Source organism: Triticum aestivum, chromosome 2A (assembly GCF_018294505.1).
Source record: "Triticum aestivum cultivar Chinese Spring chromosome 2A, IWGSC CS RefSeq v2.1, whole genome shotgun sequence".
Classification (NCBI taxonomy): Eukaryota; Viridiplantae; Streptophyta; class Magnoliopsida; order Poales; family Poaceae; genus Triticum; species Triticum aestivum.
Genome location: NC_057797.1, coordinates 116,090,724 through 116,111,772, shown reverse-complemented (window position 1 = coordinate 116,111,772; position 21,049 = coordinate 116,090,724). Strand labels below are relative to the sequence as shown.

The 21,049-nt window shown below is 44.5% G+C and overlaps 2 protein-coding genes across 6 annotated transcripts; both read right to left on the bottom strand.

Moving 5' to 3' along the window:
* Positions 1 to 8,074: 8,074 nt before the first annotated feature.
* Positions 8,075 to 14,488, bottom strand: LOC123187884 (mitochondrial import inner membrane translocase subunit TIM44-2). Of its 2 annotated transcripts, none has more exons than XM_044599864.1 (15): positions 14,356 to 14,488; positions 13,921 to 14,181; positions 12,935 to 13,041; positions 12,641 to 12,715; positions 12,429 to 12,504; positions 11,761 to 11,805; positions 11,264 to 11,674; positions 11,087 to 11,188; positions 10,938 to 11,002; positions 10,629 to 10,697; positions 10,485 to 10,557; positions 9,870 to 9,974; positions 9,582 to 9,653; positions 9,426 to 9,488; positions 8,075 to 8,590 (listed from the first exon to the last, which is right to left on the bottom strand). In XM_044599864.1, exons 2-15 carry the CDS (start codon positions 13,981 to 13,983, stop codon positions 8,456 to 8,458), a joined length of 1,461 nt encoding a protein of 486 aa, XP_044455799.1. In that variant the 5' UTR covers positions 13,984 to 14,181; positions 14,356 to 14,488; the 3' UTR covers positions 8,075 to 8,455. The 2 variants fall into 2 exon arrangements, with proteins under 2 accessions (XP_044455799.1, XP_044455800.1); XM_044599865.1 differs by having other exon boundaries at positions 13,921 to 14,172; positions 14,347 to 14,361.
* A 2,257-nt stretch (positions 14,489 to 16,745) lies between these two features.
* LOC123187883 (50S ribosomal protein L7/L12) lies at positions 16,746 to 20,984 on the bottom strand. Of its 4 annotated transcripts, none has more exons than XM_044599862.1 (2): positions 20,434 to 20,984; positions 16,746 to 16,762 (listed from the first exon to the last, which is right to left on the bottom strand). In XM_044599862.1, exon 1 carries the CDS (start codon positions 20,934 to 20,936, stop codon positions 20,448 to 20,450), a length of 489 nt encoding a protein of 162 aa, XP_044455797.1. In that variant the 5' UTR covers positions 20,937 to 20,984; the 3' UTR covers positions 16,746 to 16,762; positions 20,434 to 20,447. The 4 variants fall into 4 exon arrangements, with proteins under 4 accessions (XP_044455797.1, XP_044455795.1, XP_044455794.1 ...); XM_044599860.1 differs by lacking the exon at positions 16,746 to 16,762 and adding an exon at positions 17,468 to 17,723; XM_044599859.1 differs by lacking the exon at positions 16,746 to 16,762 and adding an exon at positions 18,869 to 19,276 and having other exon boundaries at positions 20,434 to 20,983.
* Positions 20,985 to 21,049: the final 65 nt, after the last annotated feature.

The window sequence follows — 21,049 nt, the reverse complement described above, 5'->3', positions numbered from 1 at the left end:
GTAGCACGTGGAAAAAAATTGGGCACATTTGGCAGATGCGAAGCGGAGACGTGCGACCGAGGGTCCCCTCCGCCCATACCGAAACCACCCCCTTCCACAGCAAGTACCTGAGCGGTTTGATGGATTGCATCCAACCTTTGCCAGCGTGCGTGGGGCCCCACCCGGGCACCCCACGGCAAAAATGAACGAAATCTGACAACGAACGCACGTTGCGTCACGTCCGGGCAGTATTTTCTGGGTTTTTGGCCCGGAAAATCGTACAAAATCCATACGGACTCGAAACGGGACAAATTTTTGTGTGCATGCCCTGCTAGGGCACATTAGCACGTGGAAAAAAATTGGGCATGTTTGGCGGATGCGAAGCGGAGACGTGCGACCGAGGGTCCCCTCCGGCCATACTGAAACCACCCCCTTCCACAGCAAGTACCTGAGCGGTTTGACGGATTGCACCCAACTTTTGCCAGCGCGTGTGGGGCCCCACCCGGGCACCCCACGGCCAAAATGAACGAAATCCGACAACGAACGCACGTTGCGTCACGTCCGGGCAGTATTTTCTGGGTTTTCGGCCTGGAAAATCGTAGAAAATCCATACGGACTCGAAACGGGACAAATTTTTGCGTGCGTGCCCTGCTAGGGCACAGTAGCACGTGGAAAAAAATAGGGCACGTTTGGCGGATCCAAAGCGGAGACGTGTGACCGAGGGTCCCATCCGGCCATACCAAAGCCACCCCCTTCCACAACAAGTACCTGACGGTTTGACGGATTGCACCCAACTTTTGCCAGCGCGTGTGGGGCCCCACCCGGGCACCCCACGGCCAAAATGAATGAAATGCGACAACGAACGCACGTTGCGTCACGTCCGGGCAGTATTTTCTGGGTTTTTGGCCTGGAAAATCGTAGAAAATCCATACGGACTCGAAACGGGACAAATTTTTGCGTGCATGCCCTGCTAGGGCACAGTAGCACGTGGAAAAAAATTGGGCACGTTTGGCGGATGCGAAGCGGAGACGTGCGACCGAGGGTCCCCTCCGGCCATACCGAAACCACCCCCTTCCACAGCAAGTACCTGAGCGGTTTGACGGATTGCACCCAACTTTTGCCAGCGCGTGTGGGGCCCCACCCGGGCACCCCACGGCCAAAATGAACGAAATCCGACAACGAACGCATGTTGCGTCACGTCCGGGCAGTATTTTCTGGGTTTTCCGCCCGGAAAATCGTAGAAAATCCATACGGACTCGAAACGGGACAAATTTTTACGCGCGTGCCCTGCTAGGGCACAGTAGCACATGGAAAAAAATTGGGCACGTTTGGCAGATGCGAAGCGGAGATGTGCGACCGAGGGTCCCCTCCGCCCATACCGAAACCACCCCCTTCCACAGCAAGTACCTGAGCGGTTTGACGGATTGCATCCAACTTTTGCCAGCGCGTGTGGGGCCCCACCCGGGCACCCCACGGCAAAAATGAATGAAATCTGACAACGAACGCACGTTGCGTCACGTCCGGGCAGTATTTTCTGGGTTTTCGGCCCGGAAAATCGTAGAAAATCCATACGGACTCGAAACGGGACAAATTTTTGCGTGCGTGCCCTGCTAGGGCACAGTAGCACGTGGAAAAAAATTGAACCTGTTTGGCTAAGTTAAAAAAGAGCCTATTTGATTAAGTTAATAAAATTGGGCACGTTTGGCTAAGTTAAAAAAATTGGTTAAGGTAAAAAATTTTGATACAGTTAAAAAAATGTGCCTATTTTATTTAGTTAAAAAAATGAGGCCCTGCACAAAAAAAACGCCGGCCGTCTCGCTAACCGACGCGCATGCGTGCATGGGGCCGTCCCACTAACAACGACGCCGCAATCAGCGCTCGGGCGACGTCGTTAGCCGACGTGCATGCAAATTTTCCTTCTACGTCAGCCCGTCTCGCCGCCGCCGCGATCTGCACGTGCTGCCAGCGTATGACGCCCGTCGCCCCATACTCCAAAACGGCGCCGGTGCGGCCGCGCCGGCCTGCCCTGACCTGACCCGTCGCCCTCTATACGCTGCCGGTGCCTCTCCCACCGTCGCCCCACCGTACAAACGTCGTCGGTGCGCCCACGCCGGCTTGCGTCCCCTGACCCGTCGCCGTCTAGAGAACTCGTTGAGGACCTGGTAGGTTTAACTTTCAAATGTGCATTTGGTAACATTCGTTTTCTTTAGTACACTGAATGACATTCTTTCCACCATGTTTATTATATCTTTAGACAAAACAACTAGCAGAAGATATCCAAGAAGCAAATGCAACTGGAATTGTGAATTATCCGGATGTTTCCAATTGGCCTATTAAAACGTATGACATGCCAAAACAACATGATGGGTGAATTCTTACTCTGACAGAATGTCGGTCTTGTATGTACAGTAGATATTTAATCTTCGTAAATTGTATGCACTAGGAATTCGTGTGGAATATTTCTCCTTCGATGCTTTCAGTATTGGGATGGTGACAAATGGACAGGCTTATTTTCACAGGTACGCAAGTCATGTTTGGACTACGATGTACAATGAACGTTGTGCTAACACCATTTTTTTTTCAGAGCTCAATTGATGATTCGAGAGAGTTAATGATTGCGCAACTTATCTTTTCGGAAAGAAACAAGCTTGATGAAGTGAAAAACAAAGTTATTCGGATATCAAAGAAGAAGAAATAGATGCGGCACGGAGAAGTTTTGCATGTGATTGGGTGGTACTGGAGGACTATATTTTCCAAACGCTTTGCGCACTTGCTTATAAATTTTATGTAATAGACTCTGCTTCCGAATAGAGTCCGTATGGATTTTCTACGATTTTCCAAGCCGAAAACCCAGAAAATACTGCCCGGACGTGACGCAACGTGCGTTCGTTGTCGTATTTCGTTCATTTTGGCCGTGGGGTGCCCGGGTGGGGCCCCACACGCGCTGGCAAAAGTTGGGTGCAATCCGTCAAACTGCTCAGGTACTTGCTGTGGAAGGGGGTGGTTTCGGTATGGCCGGAGGGGACCCTCGGTCGCACGTCTCCACTTTGCATCCGCCAAACGTGCCCATTTTTTTCCACGTGCTACTGTGCCCTAGCAGGGCACGCACGCAAAAATTTGTCCCGTTTCGAGTTCGTATAGATTTTCTACGATTTTCCAGGCCGAAAACCCAAAAAATACTGCCCGGACGTGACGCAACGTGCGTCCGTTGTCGGATTTCGTTCATTTTGGCCATGGGGTGCCCGGGTGGGGCCCCACACGCGCTGGCAAAAGTTGGATGCAATCCGTCAAACCGCTCAGGTACTTGCTGTGGAAGGGGGTGGTTTCGGTATGGCCGGAGGGGACCCTCGGTCGCACGTCTCCGCTTCGCATCCACCAAACGTGCCCAATTTTTTTCCACGTGCTACTGTGCCCTAGCAGGGTACGCACGCAAAAATTTGTCCCGTTTCGAGTCCGTATGGATTTTCCACGATTTTCTGGGCCGAAAACCCATAAAATACTGCCCGGACGTGACGCAACGTGTGTTCGTTGTCGGATTTCATTCATTTTGGCCGTGGGGTGCCCGGGTGGGGCCCCACACGTGCTGGCAAAAGTTGGATGCAATCCGTCAAACCGCTCAAGTATTTATGAATCTTTTTAATTTAACAAATTCTTGTATTCATATATAACAAATTCATATATGTTAACAAATTCTTGTATTCATATATGTTAATGAATTCTTGTATTTTATTTGTTATATCTCACCTTTTTAATTCTTGTATTTTATTCATATATGTGAAAAAAATAAAAAATAAATTCTTGTATTCATATATTTTAATTTTGTTATTCATATATAAAACAAAAAATATAACAAATTATTGTATTCATATATGTTAATGAATTTAAAAATATTCTCTGATTTATAAATGTTAATGAATTTAATAATATTTTAGAAAATGTTAATGAATTAAAATATCTCACCTTTTTAATTTTTTTGTTTTTTATTTGTTGTATTTTTTATTTCAAAATTTCAATTTTTTCATCCACCGGCTTTACTATATGGACATATTTAAACAAAATCTGAACATTTCTAAAACACTTTATAAACATTTAGATACACTTTTTATTTTTTATTTTATGTGTTTTCATGATTTTTTTTATTCTACAATTTTTCGATAATTGCATACCTTATTCTGTGCTATGTATATTCGATGCAAATTTTTTAAATATATTGTGAACATTTTTATGCATGGGTTGGAAAATTTTCAATTTTTCTCAAAATAAGCGTTCAATATTTAGCTAATTTTGTTAACAAACTTTGAAGACAAATTTAAAGAAGACTCGAACAAACTAGATTGAACATAGAGATATTTTACATAGTCCATTCAACAATACCGAAACCAAATGAGTTTTTTCAACCTAAGCTATACATAGTTCATACTTAGAATATTTAAAAAAAACTACTACTCCTCGTCGCTAGCCAACAGATCGACGACCTCCGTGCCGTCACCGCTGTCACCCCTGCCGTCGTTGTCATCGTCGTCGCTGACCTGGGCTAACCACTCCCAGTCGATGACTTCGTCGTCCGACGACTCCGACGCCTCCGCCTCCGCCTGCGGGACCACTGGCGGAATCGCCGCCGCCGCCTGGATCGCTGCCGCCTGCTCGGCGGCCTCCCTTGCAGCCGCCGCTGTAGCCGCCGACGCGCGCAGGGCGACGAGGTAACCCGGCGTATCGTCGGGATCGCCGTCCTCCTGAAGAACCAACTGCTCCGGCGGCAGTTCCACCTCCGGCGGGGCGGGGGGATCGGCGGGCGCCGGCGCAGGTGGTGGAGGAGCCCGACGGCCGTGCGCTGCTGGACGGGGGCGCGGGACAAGAAGGCGGCGACGGTCGCCGATGAGGTCAGGCGTGACGCCGGACTCCGCCAGCCGGTACGCGCCGATGACGGCGGCGTAGTCTTTGCCGTCCCAGAACGCATGACGGCCGGCGATGTTGTTGCGGCCGCCGGTCCGCTTCTCCTCCGCGGTGGCGCCGGGCCCGCGCGTCGTGTAGCCGTCCTTGTCGAGTTTCCAGTCGTGCGGAAGACGGCAACCCGGCGGCACGAGGATCCCGAATCGGTAAAGCTCCTCCGTCTCCGGCGTGCTCAGGCTCGACGGCCACGCGCTGGGTCCGTCGTCGCCGCCGGTGCCAGAGCTGCTGCCGCCGTGGAACGACATGTCGTCGGCGGCCTTTTGGGAGGTGGAGACGGGAGAGGAGCGGTGTTTGCGGCGACGGGCGGGGAGGAGCGGTGTTTGCGGCGACGGGCGGACGGGGGTGAGATTTATAGGGAGACGGCGGGGCAGCGGGCGGACGGGTGGTTGGGCTATCAATTCGACGGCAGTCGAGGGCGGCGGCGCGGCAGACGAGGGGACGGGGCGGCGGGGCGGCAGACGAGGGGACGGACGGGACGGGGCGGCGGGCCGCAGTTCACGCGCCACGACGCGCTTTCACCGGGCGACGCGCGGTTTGACCACCTACGCGCTTGACCACCGACGCGGTAAAAATAACGTACGTCGCCACAGGAAAAAAAAGCGTACACGTACGTACGTCGACGGGCCGCGCGGGTACGTCGCGGGGGCGGGACTGGGGGAGGGGCAGGGGCAATGACCATCCTACCATTTTTTAAGTTTTCAGACAAAGGGGTATAGAACGATATGGACCGTTGATGTTTCCAGGGATTATACTGAAGAAGAAGTGTTCTTTTTATTATCTAACAAGTGGTATACAGAGTCAAGTTCGTAGACTGAAAAGCGAGAGGATTAGGGTTGCACGTCTGTGCGCCACCGCCAGTCGCCGAGATCGACTGGTTTTTTCGCTGCAGCCTTTGCTTATCCGAGACCGACAGGAGTTCAAGAGGATTCGCTGGCGATCCGTCCGACCACAAGTCCCGCCATGTTGCCGTTGCTGTCAAATCGCAAGTCGCCGAGTTCCAGTGCTGCTCCACGTATTGCATCAGCTCCGAGGCAGCCGCTGTTCCGCTACTGGTGTTCCATCGCGGCCACCTCTTCCTGTCCACGTACGGGATCAAGTCCCGACCAGGTTACGTTGTTGCTGCCGTTGCTTCACATCAATTGATCCAAGCAGTACCATTACTTCTCACGTGAAGACAGGAAGACAAAAGTTAATTTATCTGCGATTTTGTTTTGTCTACTGCTCCACGTCCAAGCCTACGCTGCTACTAGTACATCAACCAAAGTTGCTTTTGCTCACAAAGGTTGCTGTTGCTACTACTCCACGTGGGATCACCAGGCTCAAGTCTTGAGGTGCAAACCTAATTTGATCTAATCTGCTACTTCCTCTGTAAATTAATATAAAAGCGTTTAGATTACTATTTTAGTATTCTAAACACTCTTATATTAGTTTACGGAGGGAGTACTAGTATTACTTTACGTGAGGCTAGTACTGCTAGTTTTGTTCTTCGTTCATCTACTACGTCCACTGTCTAATACTATCAGGTGCTATTTACTCTGATCTTTGCTCCGCAAATTAAATCCTGTCAGGAATTTTTCTTCGGCTTGTACTACTTGTGTTCATCGATTTACTACCCTTTTCGCTGTTGGATCATGACACAAAGTTTACCCTATGACAAGTCGAGATGTGAGCGTTGTTGGCACACGCCGATTATCAAGATGCACTCAGTATTTTTCTTCAAGGTGAAGTTTTGGGGATTATGGTCCGTCGGGATAATGGATGCAATACTGCTGCAGTTATTTGAAGAACACAATTCAGTTATCAAGAAAAAAAAGGGTATGAAGGAGGTAATTATCAAGCCTGTTGGTAGCCATCATATACTCTATTCTCTTCATTGTATTTTGCTGTTATGCATGTGAAGGTTTTATTTGATATTCATGTTCGTGACGAGAATCAGTTGAGGTGCAAGAAGGAGATTGATTTGTTTCTGCTAGATACTACAACATTTAGCACTGTTAAGTTTCAAGTGCAATTCAGTTGTCTTTGCTCTTTCAAGAGGGGTCTATTGCAGAGTTGAAACTCCGTTGTATGTTAAGATGGTTCCTTCATCCAACAGTTGTTCTACAAGGGCAGTTTATGACCATGTCATGGATTTTTCATTAACCACTACAAGTCGGCAGTTTTTGGGTGCACGCGATGTTGTCCGTACCATATGCTCTTGCATGAGTATTGTTTGCCGAGGTGTGTGGTTTCAGTTTTGAAGCACGTTCAAATTCCATGAGATGAGTTCTTCACAATGCGATGTGCATCAAGATGTTGCACTAGCTATGCGCTCGTTCAGGCACCACTGGAGATATGATGACTTATGTCATTTGATGATTGAGCAGTTTCAGTTTTTTGAGGTCAGTGGCACAGAGTCAGACTTTTATTGGGAGACCAAGTTTTGTTAGTCTGTTTTGTTGATAGCTGTGCTATTTTCTGGACGACCTACCGATTGATTTGCTTAATATGACTTCATGAGAAGTTTATTAGTCCTAAATGGACGTTTCCAGGCACAAGGTTTACTTGTGATGACTTTAATTGAGGAGTTGATGCTATCTATGATTATTGTAAGGGATTTCGTCTCAAGGTGGAGTGTTATTTTATTGTGTTCCGAATCCCATACAAGTGTTGTACTACAGATGGAGTCTTACCGGACTATGGCATGCCAACCGTGCTAGACGTAGCATGACTATAACTCTATTTCGTGTCCACCAAGAAGAGAGTTGTTTGCCACTTTATATAGTACCAGCTAGTCATAGAATAGATGAGAGAAAGATCTCCACCAGATTAGCACGTAGAGGGTTTGTCCTCTCATGTAATGTAATACTCCTCCCAATTATCGTGATACGCCGCTGTGCGTTCCATGGTTTTCTCCCGCAAGGGTTTTCACGTAAAAATCCGTGTCTCTGTCTTGTTTATTTCTCTTTATTATCTAACAATATCAAACTACTGAAGCAACAGTACAAGCGACGAAATGAAACGTCTCTGAACTTCAACGCTACTTGGAAACAAAATGTCTTTTATTCCAACAATTGGTTAAGTTAGAATTGCAAAACCTCTCACCAGCAGCCAACAAGATGGCACTCACCAACCGAACGCTAGCATAGTTGCAAATTTAACGATAGAGTACTCAAATGTGGTTCCTCTCCTTCAAAAATTATTACTCACCAGCAACATTGTTTGCCAGCGAAAAGAGTAAACTGCATTTTTGTTTGGTGCCTCGAGCTTTTCCAACTCAGAACAAGAACAATCAGCACTACAACCGTTCTCAGCCAACTTGCTAAAAGGGGGAGCTGATTTTACGAATGTCGTACACATTAGATACACATCACCAAACAAAATGGGGCAAGAAGCAGGGAGACTGGCTGTCAGTATTTAAAACTAGAGAAACAACTTATGGAAAATTGCCTGCATAGTTTGTCGAGCGGTCAGCCTTGGAACATTTAGGTTCTTCCATTCCGAACGGCAACGCACCAGTGGAATGAAGAAAGAGCAAAGTGCTACTCTATATAAGGGCCTTAACACCAAGTTGATGCATCTCACGCAACCGCCAAACTGCGTAGTAGGATTCTTCTTCTGGCAACTCATCGCTGTCCATGAGTTGCATTGCCCATTGATAGTAGACGGTTCGAATTGAATCCTGGCATAATTCAAGACAAAAACGGGTGCATCACTTCATCTATCAACAGAAACGGACTAGGCTGTCGCCACATATTAAGACTTAAGAGAAACTAATAAGAGCACTTCATATGCCTTGAACACTTTGAATTGTTTGAGTGCAGCCCGATCATGTGTGACTTGTGCTAATATAGACTTCCGAGCATCCACATATTAGAATAAATGAAAACTTAAGCCTACCACATACTCAACAAATTGCTTGCGCCTATAAAGCTAGCACTAGCTCGAAAATTGAAAGAAACGTCTATGAAATGAAGTACTAGTCAGGTCCAAGTTCAAGTTATGGAGACATCATGAAACTATTTCACCTAGACAACTCTAGTGACACGATTTGCTCTCTAGCCTTGTTAATAATAGTTAGTTGCACATACTCAGGCATTACAGGAGATATTCAACAAACTGCTAGCGACTATAACATCAAATTCTAATCAGGTCAAAGTTCAAGTTTTGGAGCTAACATGAAGCTATTTCACCTAGACAACTCTAGTTACATGGCATGATTTACTCTGTAAGCTTGACAATAATACTAGTTAAAAAGATTGTACACACTCAGGCATTCCAGGAGATGTTGCCTCTGTCATATACTTAAATGCAATAAAAGGTCGCTAACCACTAACTGAGAAAAAAAAATCCATGCACAAGTAAATTCAATCAAGCATGTTAGTTAGCATAATACGAATGCTAAAGGGCGGCGTCTTCTGAGTTAGCAATGGTGTTACCTTCTATGAGCTTACCACACATAAAAAATACATACAAACAAAGTGCACAGCTACATATGGCCCTAGTAAATAGCCTACCTGTCCTCCTTCTGTTACTTGTCCTTCTTTATCACGAATACAATGAATCTCCTGTGTTCGGAACTGAAATGGAGTTTGGAAACAAGGATACACTGTAAGCAGAACACATAACAAGAATGAAAAAAACAATGAATCAATATGCCACTAGGCACTAACCATCACGAGAATGATGGGTGCTGATCCCAACATCTTTGTTTCCCTTACGTCAGCATCAGATATGTGAAGAATCTGCAAAGGCAGTAGAAATTCAGAAGAAAAAAATGTTATTTTTATTTTACAAAGAGAGGAGCTATTTTGCAGTTTTTTCTTAATATATTCCAGCTTAGGAGCATCAAACTATAGTGTTGTGAAGAACATAGTTTGTACAAGTGAACTAAAATCTACAGAGGGGCTGACAACATTTACAAAGGAATCAAAGAAAAATATAGATAAACGTTGACCTACCTTGTGATCAAAAAACATGCCTTGTGATGCATATCCTTTCCTCTCTCCTTCGCATCGTTCAAGTATTTCCTTGGTGCAGTACTTTTTTAAAGTCTTCAGATCACCCTGAAATTATAACAAGTAACTTTGAGATAATAAAATCGCTATATATTTACCAATGTGCGCATTATTTCGTATGTAAATTAGACAACATGTAATGAATAGTTTGGCACCACTTTCTTCCATGCTTATACACATAATTAAAAAAACAGCTAACATGCTCCATCAATGGTTGGTGGAATCAAAATCTAAACAAGATTGCAAGCAGCAAAAAAGAGGCTTCCGTAGCATTCTCATCAACTCGTTTATGTGATTGGGGTGTGTGGAAAGATATAAATCAAAAGATTTTCCAGAGCAAGGCAAAGAGCACCAAGGGGGTTGCCATGCTCATCCAGGGGAAAACTGGGCATAAATCATTCATTTGTTCAAACATTTGTGAGATTATCGCCATGAGGTAAGACTTGTTCTGGTAAATGTTTGTGACTTTCTTTCCAAGCTATATGAATAACAGAGCACCTAATTCTTTTCTCAAGAAAATGATGAGAGATTGTTTTTCCTTGGCTAGATGAAGGTTACCTTTGAATATGCGGTAAGAACAGGCTTGATCATTTCTTGAACATCACCAATAAAATCGGATAATGAAAAGGATCTGTGGACAAAATGGTGGAATACAGTTCAGCAACATTCTGAAACTTCTCAAAGTAGAGTTGCATGTCTTACGGGTCACGTCGCCGAATTTCCCTGAAAGATGCTGCAGTAGCGGTCTCTTCAAAAATAGTTTCATTAATACTGCATGGAAGGAGCAAAGACAAATCAATCAGATAATCAATAGATGCATTAAATATTACAAATGAAGAGAAAAGATATCAAGTGCTTTGCAACAACAGGAATAGATAATCACATTAGGTTTCAAGCCCTATTTATGCTACAAGTGGAAGCACGGAGTTTAAAAAAAAAGAAATGGGATAAAACAAATAGCATACAGTCAAGGTTGAACAAATAAAAGTTTATAATGGAGTGCAATCATACTCTTGAATTTTCTGAACTACTGGATGGTCACTTGTCTCCCATCGTTCTCGGACATCCTCAGCTACCTGCATTTGTAAGTACACAACATAAAAGTGAATACACATGACCCACAGTTTTAATTAAAAAAAACTGTGGTTTTCTGATGGTACCTCTTGTCCCTTTGTTACGACAGGTTTGGTGTACTCGTTCACCTTTGTTACGACAGGTTTGGTGTACTCGTTCACCCTCTTATAGACTGGATGACCTCGCATCTTTACACAGAGAAAATGTTTTAGATGGAAGACCGGTGTGAAAAAATAAGGAGGCGGAGTCTCCACTTATGATACCTTATTCTTGATTGCTTCCCATTTTTCACCCACCACTGACTTCTTTGTTGGTACAATAACTATATCAGTTCTTGTACTCTTCTCTACAGCTGCAGAATAAGCTTGCCTAATATGGTTTTTCTTTTTTCTGCTAGAGCTAGAGCTTAGTTCATCTTTGACAATTTCATATCCCTGCTTAGCTAAAGTTGAGACTCTTGTGTCCTTCAATTTTGCAAATGCACCAGACACAACTGGTGAAGCTGATGAAAATGTTGACCTTAATTTATCAAACAACATATAGGCACTTGTGGCATCTTGGGACTTGTCATCTGAGTGTGAGGACGCCTCAGTTTTCCCGTGATTTGAAGTTCCATGTGAACCATCTCTGAAGCTTGAAGTTTCTTCCTTTCCTAGTCCAAAGCTTTCCTTCACCTGTAATGATTTCCACTAAATAAATAAAAACTTCTCTGATGGAAAGCAAGATCCATATTGGATTACTGATATTCACTTAACACTACCTCTTCTGTAGCAGCAGACATTTTTTCTTTAACATTTGCAGTAACCTGCAAGAGAACAAAACAAAATTCTGAACATTGAAAAGAGAAAGAAATGAAAACATGTTTTGCAAGATCAAATGATTGTCTTTGAAGGCAATTGTGGCTGACAAGGTGGCAATGGGGATTACCCAGGCGGGTATTGGACTCACATCCCTGTCCCCGCGACAGCCCTCCCATGCCCATTCCCGTCCCCATACCCGCATGCGGGGATGAAAATCTTCCCATCCCCATCACCGTCCGGTTTTTTATCCCCATGGGGAAACCCATACACGCAATCAACAACAACCTTCGCTAGTATTTCAATATAAAAAACAACATTTCAGCATAATAAACAATATGTTGTGGCTAGGTTAGGGATTTCTTAGGGCTTTTGGGGCCAAAGGGACGGGATGGGTGGAAATTTGGGTGGGTAAGGGCGGGAATTACCTTGGGTCTACTAATTTCAGAGCCCGCATATAAGGCCTTCACGGGTAAGGCGGGTAATATCCCATCCCTGTCTTGCGCGCTGGGTAAGGTATTTGACCCACCAGCTTCCCCGTGGGCATTAAAGCTAACACATCCCCGTCCACTAATAGAATAATTAACCACGGGGACGTGGGTAACAGTTAACCATTGCCAGATCCGCTTACCTTTTTGGATGTTGCCTCAGCTTCAGTCATAACATCTTCAACACTCTTGGAAATTGTCTCGGCTGTTTTCTGAGTTCTGCATAGGGCATTTTATAATATGTTCAAAGAAGCCTCTAAAATATATAGAACTTATTACATACAAAGGTTTCAATGAAGTGCTATATGTATACGACTTAAAATGAAAGAAGTGCAGTCTTTTTATCAACTTATACCTTACTTTGAGATCTTCCTTTACCACACCAAGTTTCTCACTGAACTCCTTCATAGATTTCTGGAATTCAGGATTACTGCAGTTGAAACATTGAAGTAATAAAGAAAAATGCAAAGAAAAGAGCAGTGTTGACAAGCATAATGGCTCATCATGGTTGTACATAACCAAAGGCGCAAGTACAGTAAGTACATACCATGCTAGCCACAAGTACAGTATGTGTTAAGCATGCTGCTAAAATAATTAAATTTTCCTTTTAATTTTGGTGGCGGTGAAGACCATAGAGAGTAAAGCATACCTCTTAGCCTCACCCTTCAGCTGCTTTGAGAACTCGTTGAACACACTTAGATTCCGATTATTCAGATGCCTATATCCAGTAACGGCTTGCACATTGGCAGTCGTTGCCTATACCACGTTAAAGAATAGATGGCAGTCAGTTAACCACATGCAATAATATAGAGCGATGAATACAGTATGAAATAGAGTGTGCAGGAAACAGAATCCAGAAACATTCTATATTGACTACATTTCATATTGGAGAACAAAGACACGGAACTATTTTCAGACTTCTACATCAGATTAATTACTTATTCCTTTGCTACCGCACCATAGAAAATACTCTGGTATGAAGCCTTAATCAAATGAGATTCCACACACAGGTACTATTTAACTATGCACATATGAATGTGACATGAACAACAAGAAACAAGGTTCCTCTGTTTCCCTTTTCGTTTTTGTTGAAACCATAAATAAATAATCGTAAGTCTTTTGCCTCCCTGACAACTTTAGTCCGTAGTGGTAACTATAACCCTTGATGATCCTATAGACACATCAGGCTATACTCCATCAGTTCTGAACTAACAATGCCAAGAATCGCAAGCTGGAGGTTGGAAGGACATGTGCTTCATCTAAAAGCAGCATCCTTGTTGATCATCCCAGCGTTCTCTATTCAGCGATCACATAAAGAATATTGCACACAGCTCAACACTACCTTCTGATGTGTACAACATCAACTGAAAGATCACAATCAATTAGAATGAATACTGGCAACAAATATGCACTAAAACCACAACCTCGATCTCATCCAAACACTCTCCCATATATTTCTCCAATACACTGAGGCTACAATTTTTGCCCCACTCCAGCACTCCCCCTCCCATGCCTCCACCACGGACATGCAATTAGAACGGAACAAACCGAGCATATTATGCGAAAAACCTTCGCTAGAACCCCAATCTACTTTCCCCTCGCTCAATCCAATGCCCCTAGGAGAATCGAACTCACCAATCGCAGCGCGGCCACCGACGAGGGCCGCCTCAGAGCACGCAGCAGCGTCGAGGTCGCCATCCCTGAAGCAATCAGCGGGTCACCGCGACGGAGTGGTAGGATCCCGGCGGCCTCTTGGAACGGCGGCGGCGGCGGCTCGCCGGAGGTGGAGGGGGCAGGGAGGGGGGATACGAGGAAGTGGGGCCAGAGGCTGGAGGCGGAGAGGCGCGCCGGGGAGGTGGAGGAGCGGCGCTGCTGGCTGCTGGCCCCGGCCGCCGCCAGTGGCGTAGCTAGCCCAACATGCCAGGGTGGTCCACCAATGCAAAATATTCACATAAATATATTTATTTATTATAAAAATATATTTTCTCTATGCTATATAGATTATGGGGAAATTCCAGGGTGGTCCATGGACCACCCTGTCCACCCCCTAGATACGCCACTGGCCGCCGCGGCTGCTAGGGTCTGGGGAGAGGCGGAAGAGAGAGGGAGAAGGTTTGAAGGAAGGAGAAAAGAAGTCGAGGCTGTGGACCGGATTGTAAATAATGAAAGTTGCGCGTTTCCTCGTAACGCCACGAGGTAAATTGCTCACCGGACGAGAGGGGGTTAATCGTACTAACGGATTGTTAATTAACACGTCGGATTGTATTGCTAGGGAGCAGGATGATATTTTCTTGGGGCAAAAGAAAGCCCTCGTCCACGGCTTTGAATTTACTCTCCTGATATTAGTTGTTTGCTCACGGGAAATAAAATAAGAATAAATGACCCCTCAAAAAAAGAATAAATGACTTGTTCCACAAGTATTTTTTTTTCATTTACAAACATTTATTAAAAGAGGACCCGGCCGAGCAAGTACAAGGGAGTACAAGGAAGAGATGATTACGACATATCACATCAAGAACAACACAAGATCTACAAGGATAGAATGATCATAGGTTGTTATCGCAGATCCCGCTCGCCCAATCAACATGAGGGAGAACTACAACTTTCATGTTCGACTGACCAAGCAAGGCAAGAGTGCTTTGAGCTTGGGTGTCTCATTGCCATCGGACAACACCCCTCAAAGAGGGGGGGGGGGGGGGTGTCGAAAGGCAGGTGGGCAATCAAGATATTGAATGAATCGTGCCATCACATAACAGAAAAAAAGTTGCGACAAAATTGACATGGTGGACACCCTCTGAAGCTTCTAGGAGTCAGTTGGCACTCTTCATTGTGATACTTTGGGAGTTAAAAAGAGTTTAGGTCATGCCACTAATTGAAAAAGATCACCAACAAAGCTTAAGTTGTGGAAAGAAAAGCTTATGAACAAAATTAGAAGACTAGTGCTCATCGATATGGTGCTGACCTTCTCGACAACTTACTTCCTGACTAGTTTGGTCCTCAACGCGTGGGCGGGCGAAAAGGTTGATAGATTCATGTGAGGATTCCTCGAGGCCGGAGATGAAGAAGCTCACGTGAAAAAATGCATGATCAACTCGAGGCGTATGTGTTCATCGAAAACTATGGGACAAGTTAAGATCAAAGATCTGTCATGCTTTGTAAGAGCTTCACGACTAAGGTGGCTCTAGTCTGAATGGAAGACTCAACCAGACCTTGGAGAGGTTCCCCGGTTCCTTGTGATCACACGAGCAGAGTCATGTTTGCTACCTGCACAAGTATCACGATCGGTGATGGTAACAAGGCCGAGTTCTGGCAAGATGATTAGGTGGATGGCCTCTCTCCGGCCTAGGTGGTGTGCTTGCTTTTCAATCTATCAAAGAAGAAACCCATTTTTCTATCAAGGATGCTATGGACAATGGCTTCTGGATGAGGGGTGACAGGGCGAAGGTGTCCCGATCTTTCGATGAGAAGATAACTATTGATTCAGTGGAGTCGACTTTGACGACTTGACTACAAGCGTGCAATGATGTTGCACCTTAGCAATTGCTAAACCAATCTCCTAAAGGTTACTAACGATGCTAGAAGCACGAATAGATTGATCATGAAGGTCAGAGTCTACTTCCATTTGTGACGGATGGCGGACAAACTGCATACGAGGGACTGGCCTACTGGACCCATGTGCAAATTCTGCAATCAACACCACGAGTTGCCGGTCCATCTACTGCTCCTTTGCCTGTTTGCCCCACATTTTGTTTTTTTTTCCCAAGTTCTTGCCATGAGGTGGCAACAATTGGAGCCTCGACCATGACCATAGGGGAGTGGCGGAGAGGACTGCGGCGGCTAACGCCCAAAGCCAAGAGAAAATATCATCTTGTCGATAGTGTGCTATGCTGCATGGCACCCCTAGAAAGAGTGAAACCTAAGAACCTTTGGTAGAAAACCATCCTTGGCGATTACGGTGGTAAAGTTGATTGTAGATGACTTACGCCTCTAGAAGGAGATGAGCGAGATATATACTACCTTGGAGGGCAGGGTCTGCCCTTCCTTATTTATGTTTTCTCCCTTCCTTTTATTTCTATCCCTAGCTATCCTTAGCCATCGTACATTTTTCTCCTACTATCGATGAAGGCTCTTGCCCGCTTTATAAATAAAGCAAACACCACCACAAAACAAATCTCTTTCAGAAAACTAGAAGTTCACAACAACGAATATAAAAGAAAGCACAAAAAGAAAAAGAGCTAGTTCCTACATGACGACGAAACAAAATAAAAGATACCGATTGAGGGTAACAACAACACAAGAAAGACACGTCTCAAAGAGAATAAGTAACCATAAAAAGGCGTGTAATAAGCTCCTTGTGCTTGATCGTCAAGGGCTCCATGGCCGTCCATGCTCACGGGCTTCCATGGCGGAAAAAAGAACCCCACATAATTTGAATATAGCACCAATGGCACCTGTGAGGTGAGTATGCTCCTCCTGGCTACATAAAAAAAAGATAAGATGATACTCCTTTCGTCTCAAAATAAGTGGGACTGGGAGAGAAAGGAAAATTGCTCCACACACGACAGAGTGTGGGCGACCTATGCATGATAAACAATCCAACGGACGTTGCTCGGCTGTGGAGGAGATCCCCAGCTGGAATTTATCGTCGTGCACTGGTCGTCCAATTTACGTCGTCCACATAGCACCGCTCAAGAGAAATATATCCATGTCAAGAAAAGCATGTACGCATTCACCAAAGACAACTATTTTACTTCTAAAACTTTGTCACTTTTGAGTTGGTATCCCGACTAAAAAATCACCCCTAAAAAGTTCTATAATTTTCATAGACAGAATATCCATCCACCATGGCATATAGAAATCAAATTTTATTTCGATCTAAAGCAGTAGCTAGAAACAAAAATAAGATAAATTTAGTGTTCATGGTAGTGTTATGGACCGTATTCCTAGCCCAGTGTGAATTTGGTACTGTTCAATCACAACAAATCTTGTATTCAACTTTTTAAATCTGAAATTTTGTGTCATAATATAACTTTACCCTCATGGTAGAACATTTTTTGCGGATTCTTTTTATAACTACAATGGTATGATTTTTTTGGGTCGTGAGTACTGGGAGCATCCCGGTGACAAGTACAGGCCTAACTGATCACCTACTGGACCGCCTGTTTTCGATGAAATTCCAACATTTCAAACATACTGAAATCTCATACTTACAGTACATTATACAGACCATAATCCATCACCATTTTGTGCTTATTATATCCCATAACAAGTTTGTTTAACAAGGAACGCATGGCATTGGGATGTCAGAATCTTTTGCACTGCGATTTCACAAAGACAACAATACTTGATCATACTTGTAGATGTTCATGCCGTAGATATAAGACAGGTTGCATGCTGTTCCCCTGTTGGCTCCATCAGAGATATTTGATTTTGCAGCCCTGAAATCAGAGATGTTCGATTTTGCAACTCTGAATTTCAGTACGAAGGATACTATCGGATCACTATGTCTCAAAAACACATCTCTGATTCAGTATAGAGAATAGGAGCCGCAGGCAGCACCACGAAAAGAGAAAATCAAGTACAGCAGCACCACGAAAAGAGAAAATCAAGTACAGCAGCACCAACTAAAAAACTAGCCACCTAGAGATTTTTCATTCCAAACTGGCAAAAAAAATCCAACACAGATGAACAGCTACAGGTAGGCAATATTACCTAACATGATAAAAGCACAATGTCTAACCAGTTTCAATAGATTCTCAGTGAAAAGGAGCAAAAGCACAATGCTGCAAAAATAGCTGACCAGTTTTAATAGATTCCCAGTGAAAGGAGACCTCAAACGACGGCAGATTAGCTTGTAAAAGCCGGTGTCATGGATCAAACATAGCTGGCACACACGCTCTCAGGATTAACATAGCAAACCTTTGGGCTTAGCGCCATGCTCACATGATAATGTTGATGCTAAGTGATCTAAGACAAGCAAACTTTTGCTAATTTCCAAGGTTTGACATCCAGAAATTACTTTACATCAACAGATTGGCAGCTCAATTTTTGCTGCCGAGATTATGTAACTTAAAAGTACCCACACACTAGCCCCTACTTAAGCATAAGCAATGATATGCCACTGAGATAATCATTGTAGTAATATAAGAAGTTTGAACAGCAAAAATTCTAATCTCATTAAACGCTCTTAATTTAGAGGTTTCATAAAGCACACTATGAATTTACAAAACATGCCACAAGGCCTAGTTCTCCATGCTGTTCATACAAGTTAGTCGACAGTTGATTCCCATACATATCGACATACAAAAAGTATGTCCGTGTCTATGGAATCAACTGTAACAAAATCACCTTTGAAGATTGAACTAGTGGACGGCTGAATCTACGAATTCTTTTGTTTTGTAAAAAAAAACCTGATAGGCTGTCTAGCTTCTAGACCCAATAGTTATCATCCAGCATCAAAATGATGCAAATACTTAAAATACTCACCTTGTAGCAGAATAATAATACAACTAAAACTCTTACAAGGCCATGTCAATGCTAAGTGGTCTAAAACATGCAATTTTTTTGCTAATTTCCAAGACCATGTAGCTTAAATAATCACCCACCAGGCCCCTACTTTGAGCATAGACATGCCATTGAAATAACCATTCTACCAATAGAACGTTTGAACAGCAGAAGGCCTAATCTCATTCAACATTCTTAATTTCGAGCTTTTATAAAGCACACTATGGGATTTACAAGAAATGGCACAAGGTTTGGTTCTCCATGTTCATACAACTTATTCAAGAAACTTGATTTCCCTAGATAACGACACACAAAAACTATGTTCGTTTCTACGAAACCAACTGTAAGAAAATCAGATTTGAAGGTTCAACTAGTGAATGCTTGAAGGTATCAACTATTTTGCTTTGTATAAGCTCCCTGATATGCTGATACATACACCATGAAATATGGTCCGCATACCAGCTTCTAGACCTGACAGTGTATCATCCTGCACCAAAATGATGCAGATGCTTCAAATACTTGCCTTGTAGCAGAATAAGAACACAACCAAACTCTTACGAAGGAAAACTTCATATATCTACATTCTAGGGAAACATTTTCAGTTAGCCATTACTAACTACTAAATCCCTTGCCTTTCAGGTTAATTCAATAAGACAACGGCTAATGACTTAGCATTCGATCTTTAACTTCTTCCACGCCGATACTCTATAGCGCGTCAACACCTATAAAGTGGCAAACACATATAAAGGGATAAACATTTCAAGATCAAAATAAGTGGTCAACAAGACCTTTATCAATTATATATCATCTTCATGATTACAATCTCTTGCTTTATTGTGTCACAGTAGAACCGTCATATAAGCCATGGGTCTTTGGACTGATTATTCAAACAGTTCACAAATGCTAAATTTCAGATACTGGCCATGGCATCAGATGTCTTAGATTCAAGTGCGCTACTACAAAACTTCGCTACCCATACCTCCATCTCCAATCAAAGCCCATCCGTTAAACAAACAACACATCTCAGTTTCATGGGAAAATAATCATGCAAAGTATATGAACTTCACCTTCACAAACATCAATTTCAAGCAAGTGAGCACATCTTGTCCATCCAGACGAATCTATGCTTCGTCCTCACCAATGTGCTCATGATAATGTTTCATGTACTTCGACATAGAATCGATGCCATCTCATATTGGCATCATTCCAGATCAACAAATAACTGAAACTAGCATATTCTAACCACCAGATACAGTAATGCCAACAAGAATGGCATCCCAGCTACGGTAATGGCAACAAGAATGACATCCCAGTTACAGTAATGCCAACAAGAATGGCATCCCAGCTACAGTAATGCCAGCATCTTTGTATACTTTCACACTAGCCAATGTAGCTATTGAAATGTTTAATCCAGACCAGTAGGATAGAGCACACCACACCAACACCTTATTGCGTGATCCAGGAAGATATATCAGTGATTATGCTTGGAGGCTAGTCATAAGCTACAACAATGCAAGCAAACCCTACATCTTCTTATACCCCTACCTAATTGCTCCAATCCCAACAAACTCCAATTCAAAACAAATTAACGCACACATAAGAGTTGCATCCTCTAGGAACGGTAGGAATCGAAAATGGGGACACCTTACGGCTCTGGATCACTCGAGCGCAACGGCAGCTCCGGCGGCCTTGAGCTTGGCGGCGAGCGCCTCGGCCTCCTCCTTGGGCAGGCCCGCGCGCACGACGACCGGCGCCTTCTCCACCAGCTCCTTGGCCTCCTTGAGCCCCAGGTCCGTCATCGCGCGCACCTCCTTGATGATCTTGATCTTGGCCGCCGCGTCGTACTTCTCGATCTTGACGTCGAACGCCGTCTTCACCGCCGCGGCCTCCTCGGCCCCCGCCGACCCGGAGGCCGCGTCCCCGGCCGTGCCAGGACCTAATCCGGCAGCTGGGTTGGAGGTGAGCGAGAGGCGTAGCTTGAGGCGCATGAGGGCCGAGTAGTCATCCAGCTCGGCCGAGGAGAGCGCCAGGAGCTCGTCCGCGATGCGCGACAGCTTCGGGTCCTCGCCGCCGGCGGTCGCCGCCGCCGTGGAGAGGCGGCGGAGGCGGGGGATCAGCGGTGCGAATTTAGAGGAGAAGAGTGGCATTTCGGTAAATTTCGGGAATCGCGGGGTGGGCGGTAGGGTTTTGCCTCTTCCACGAGAGCATTATAGATAGATCACGAAAACGTAAAGGAAAAGTTCGTCCATTCACAACGAAA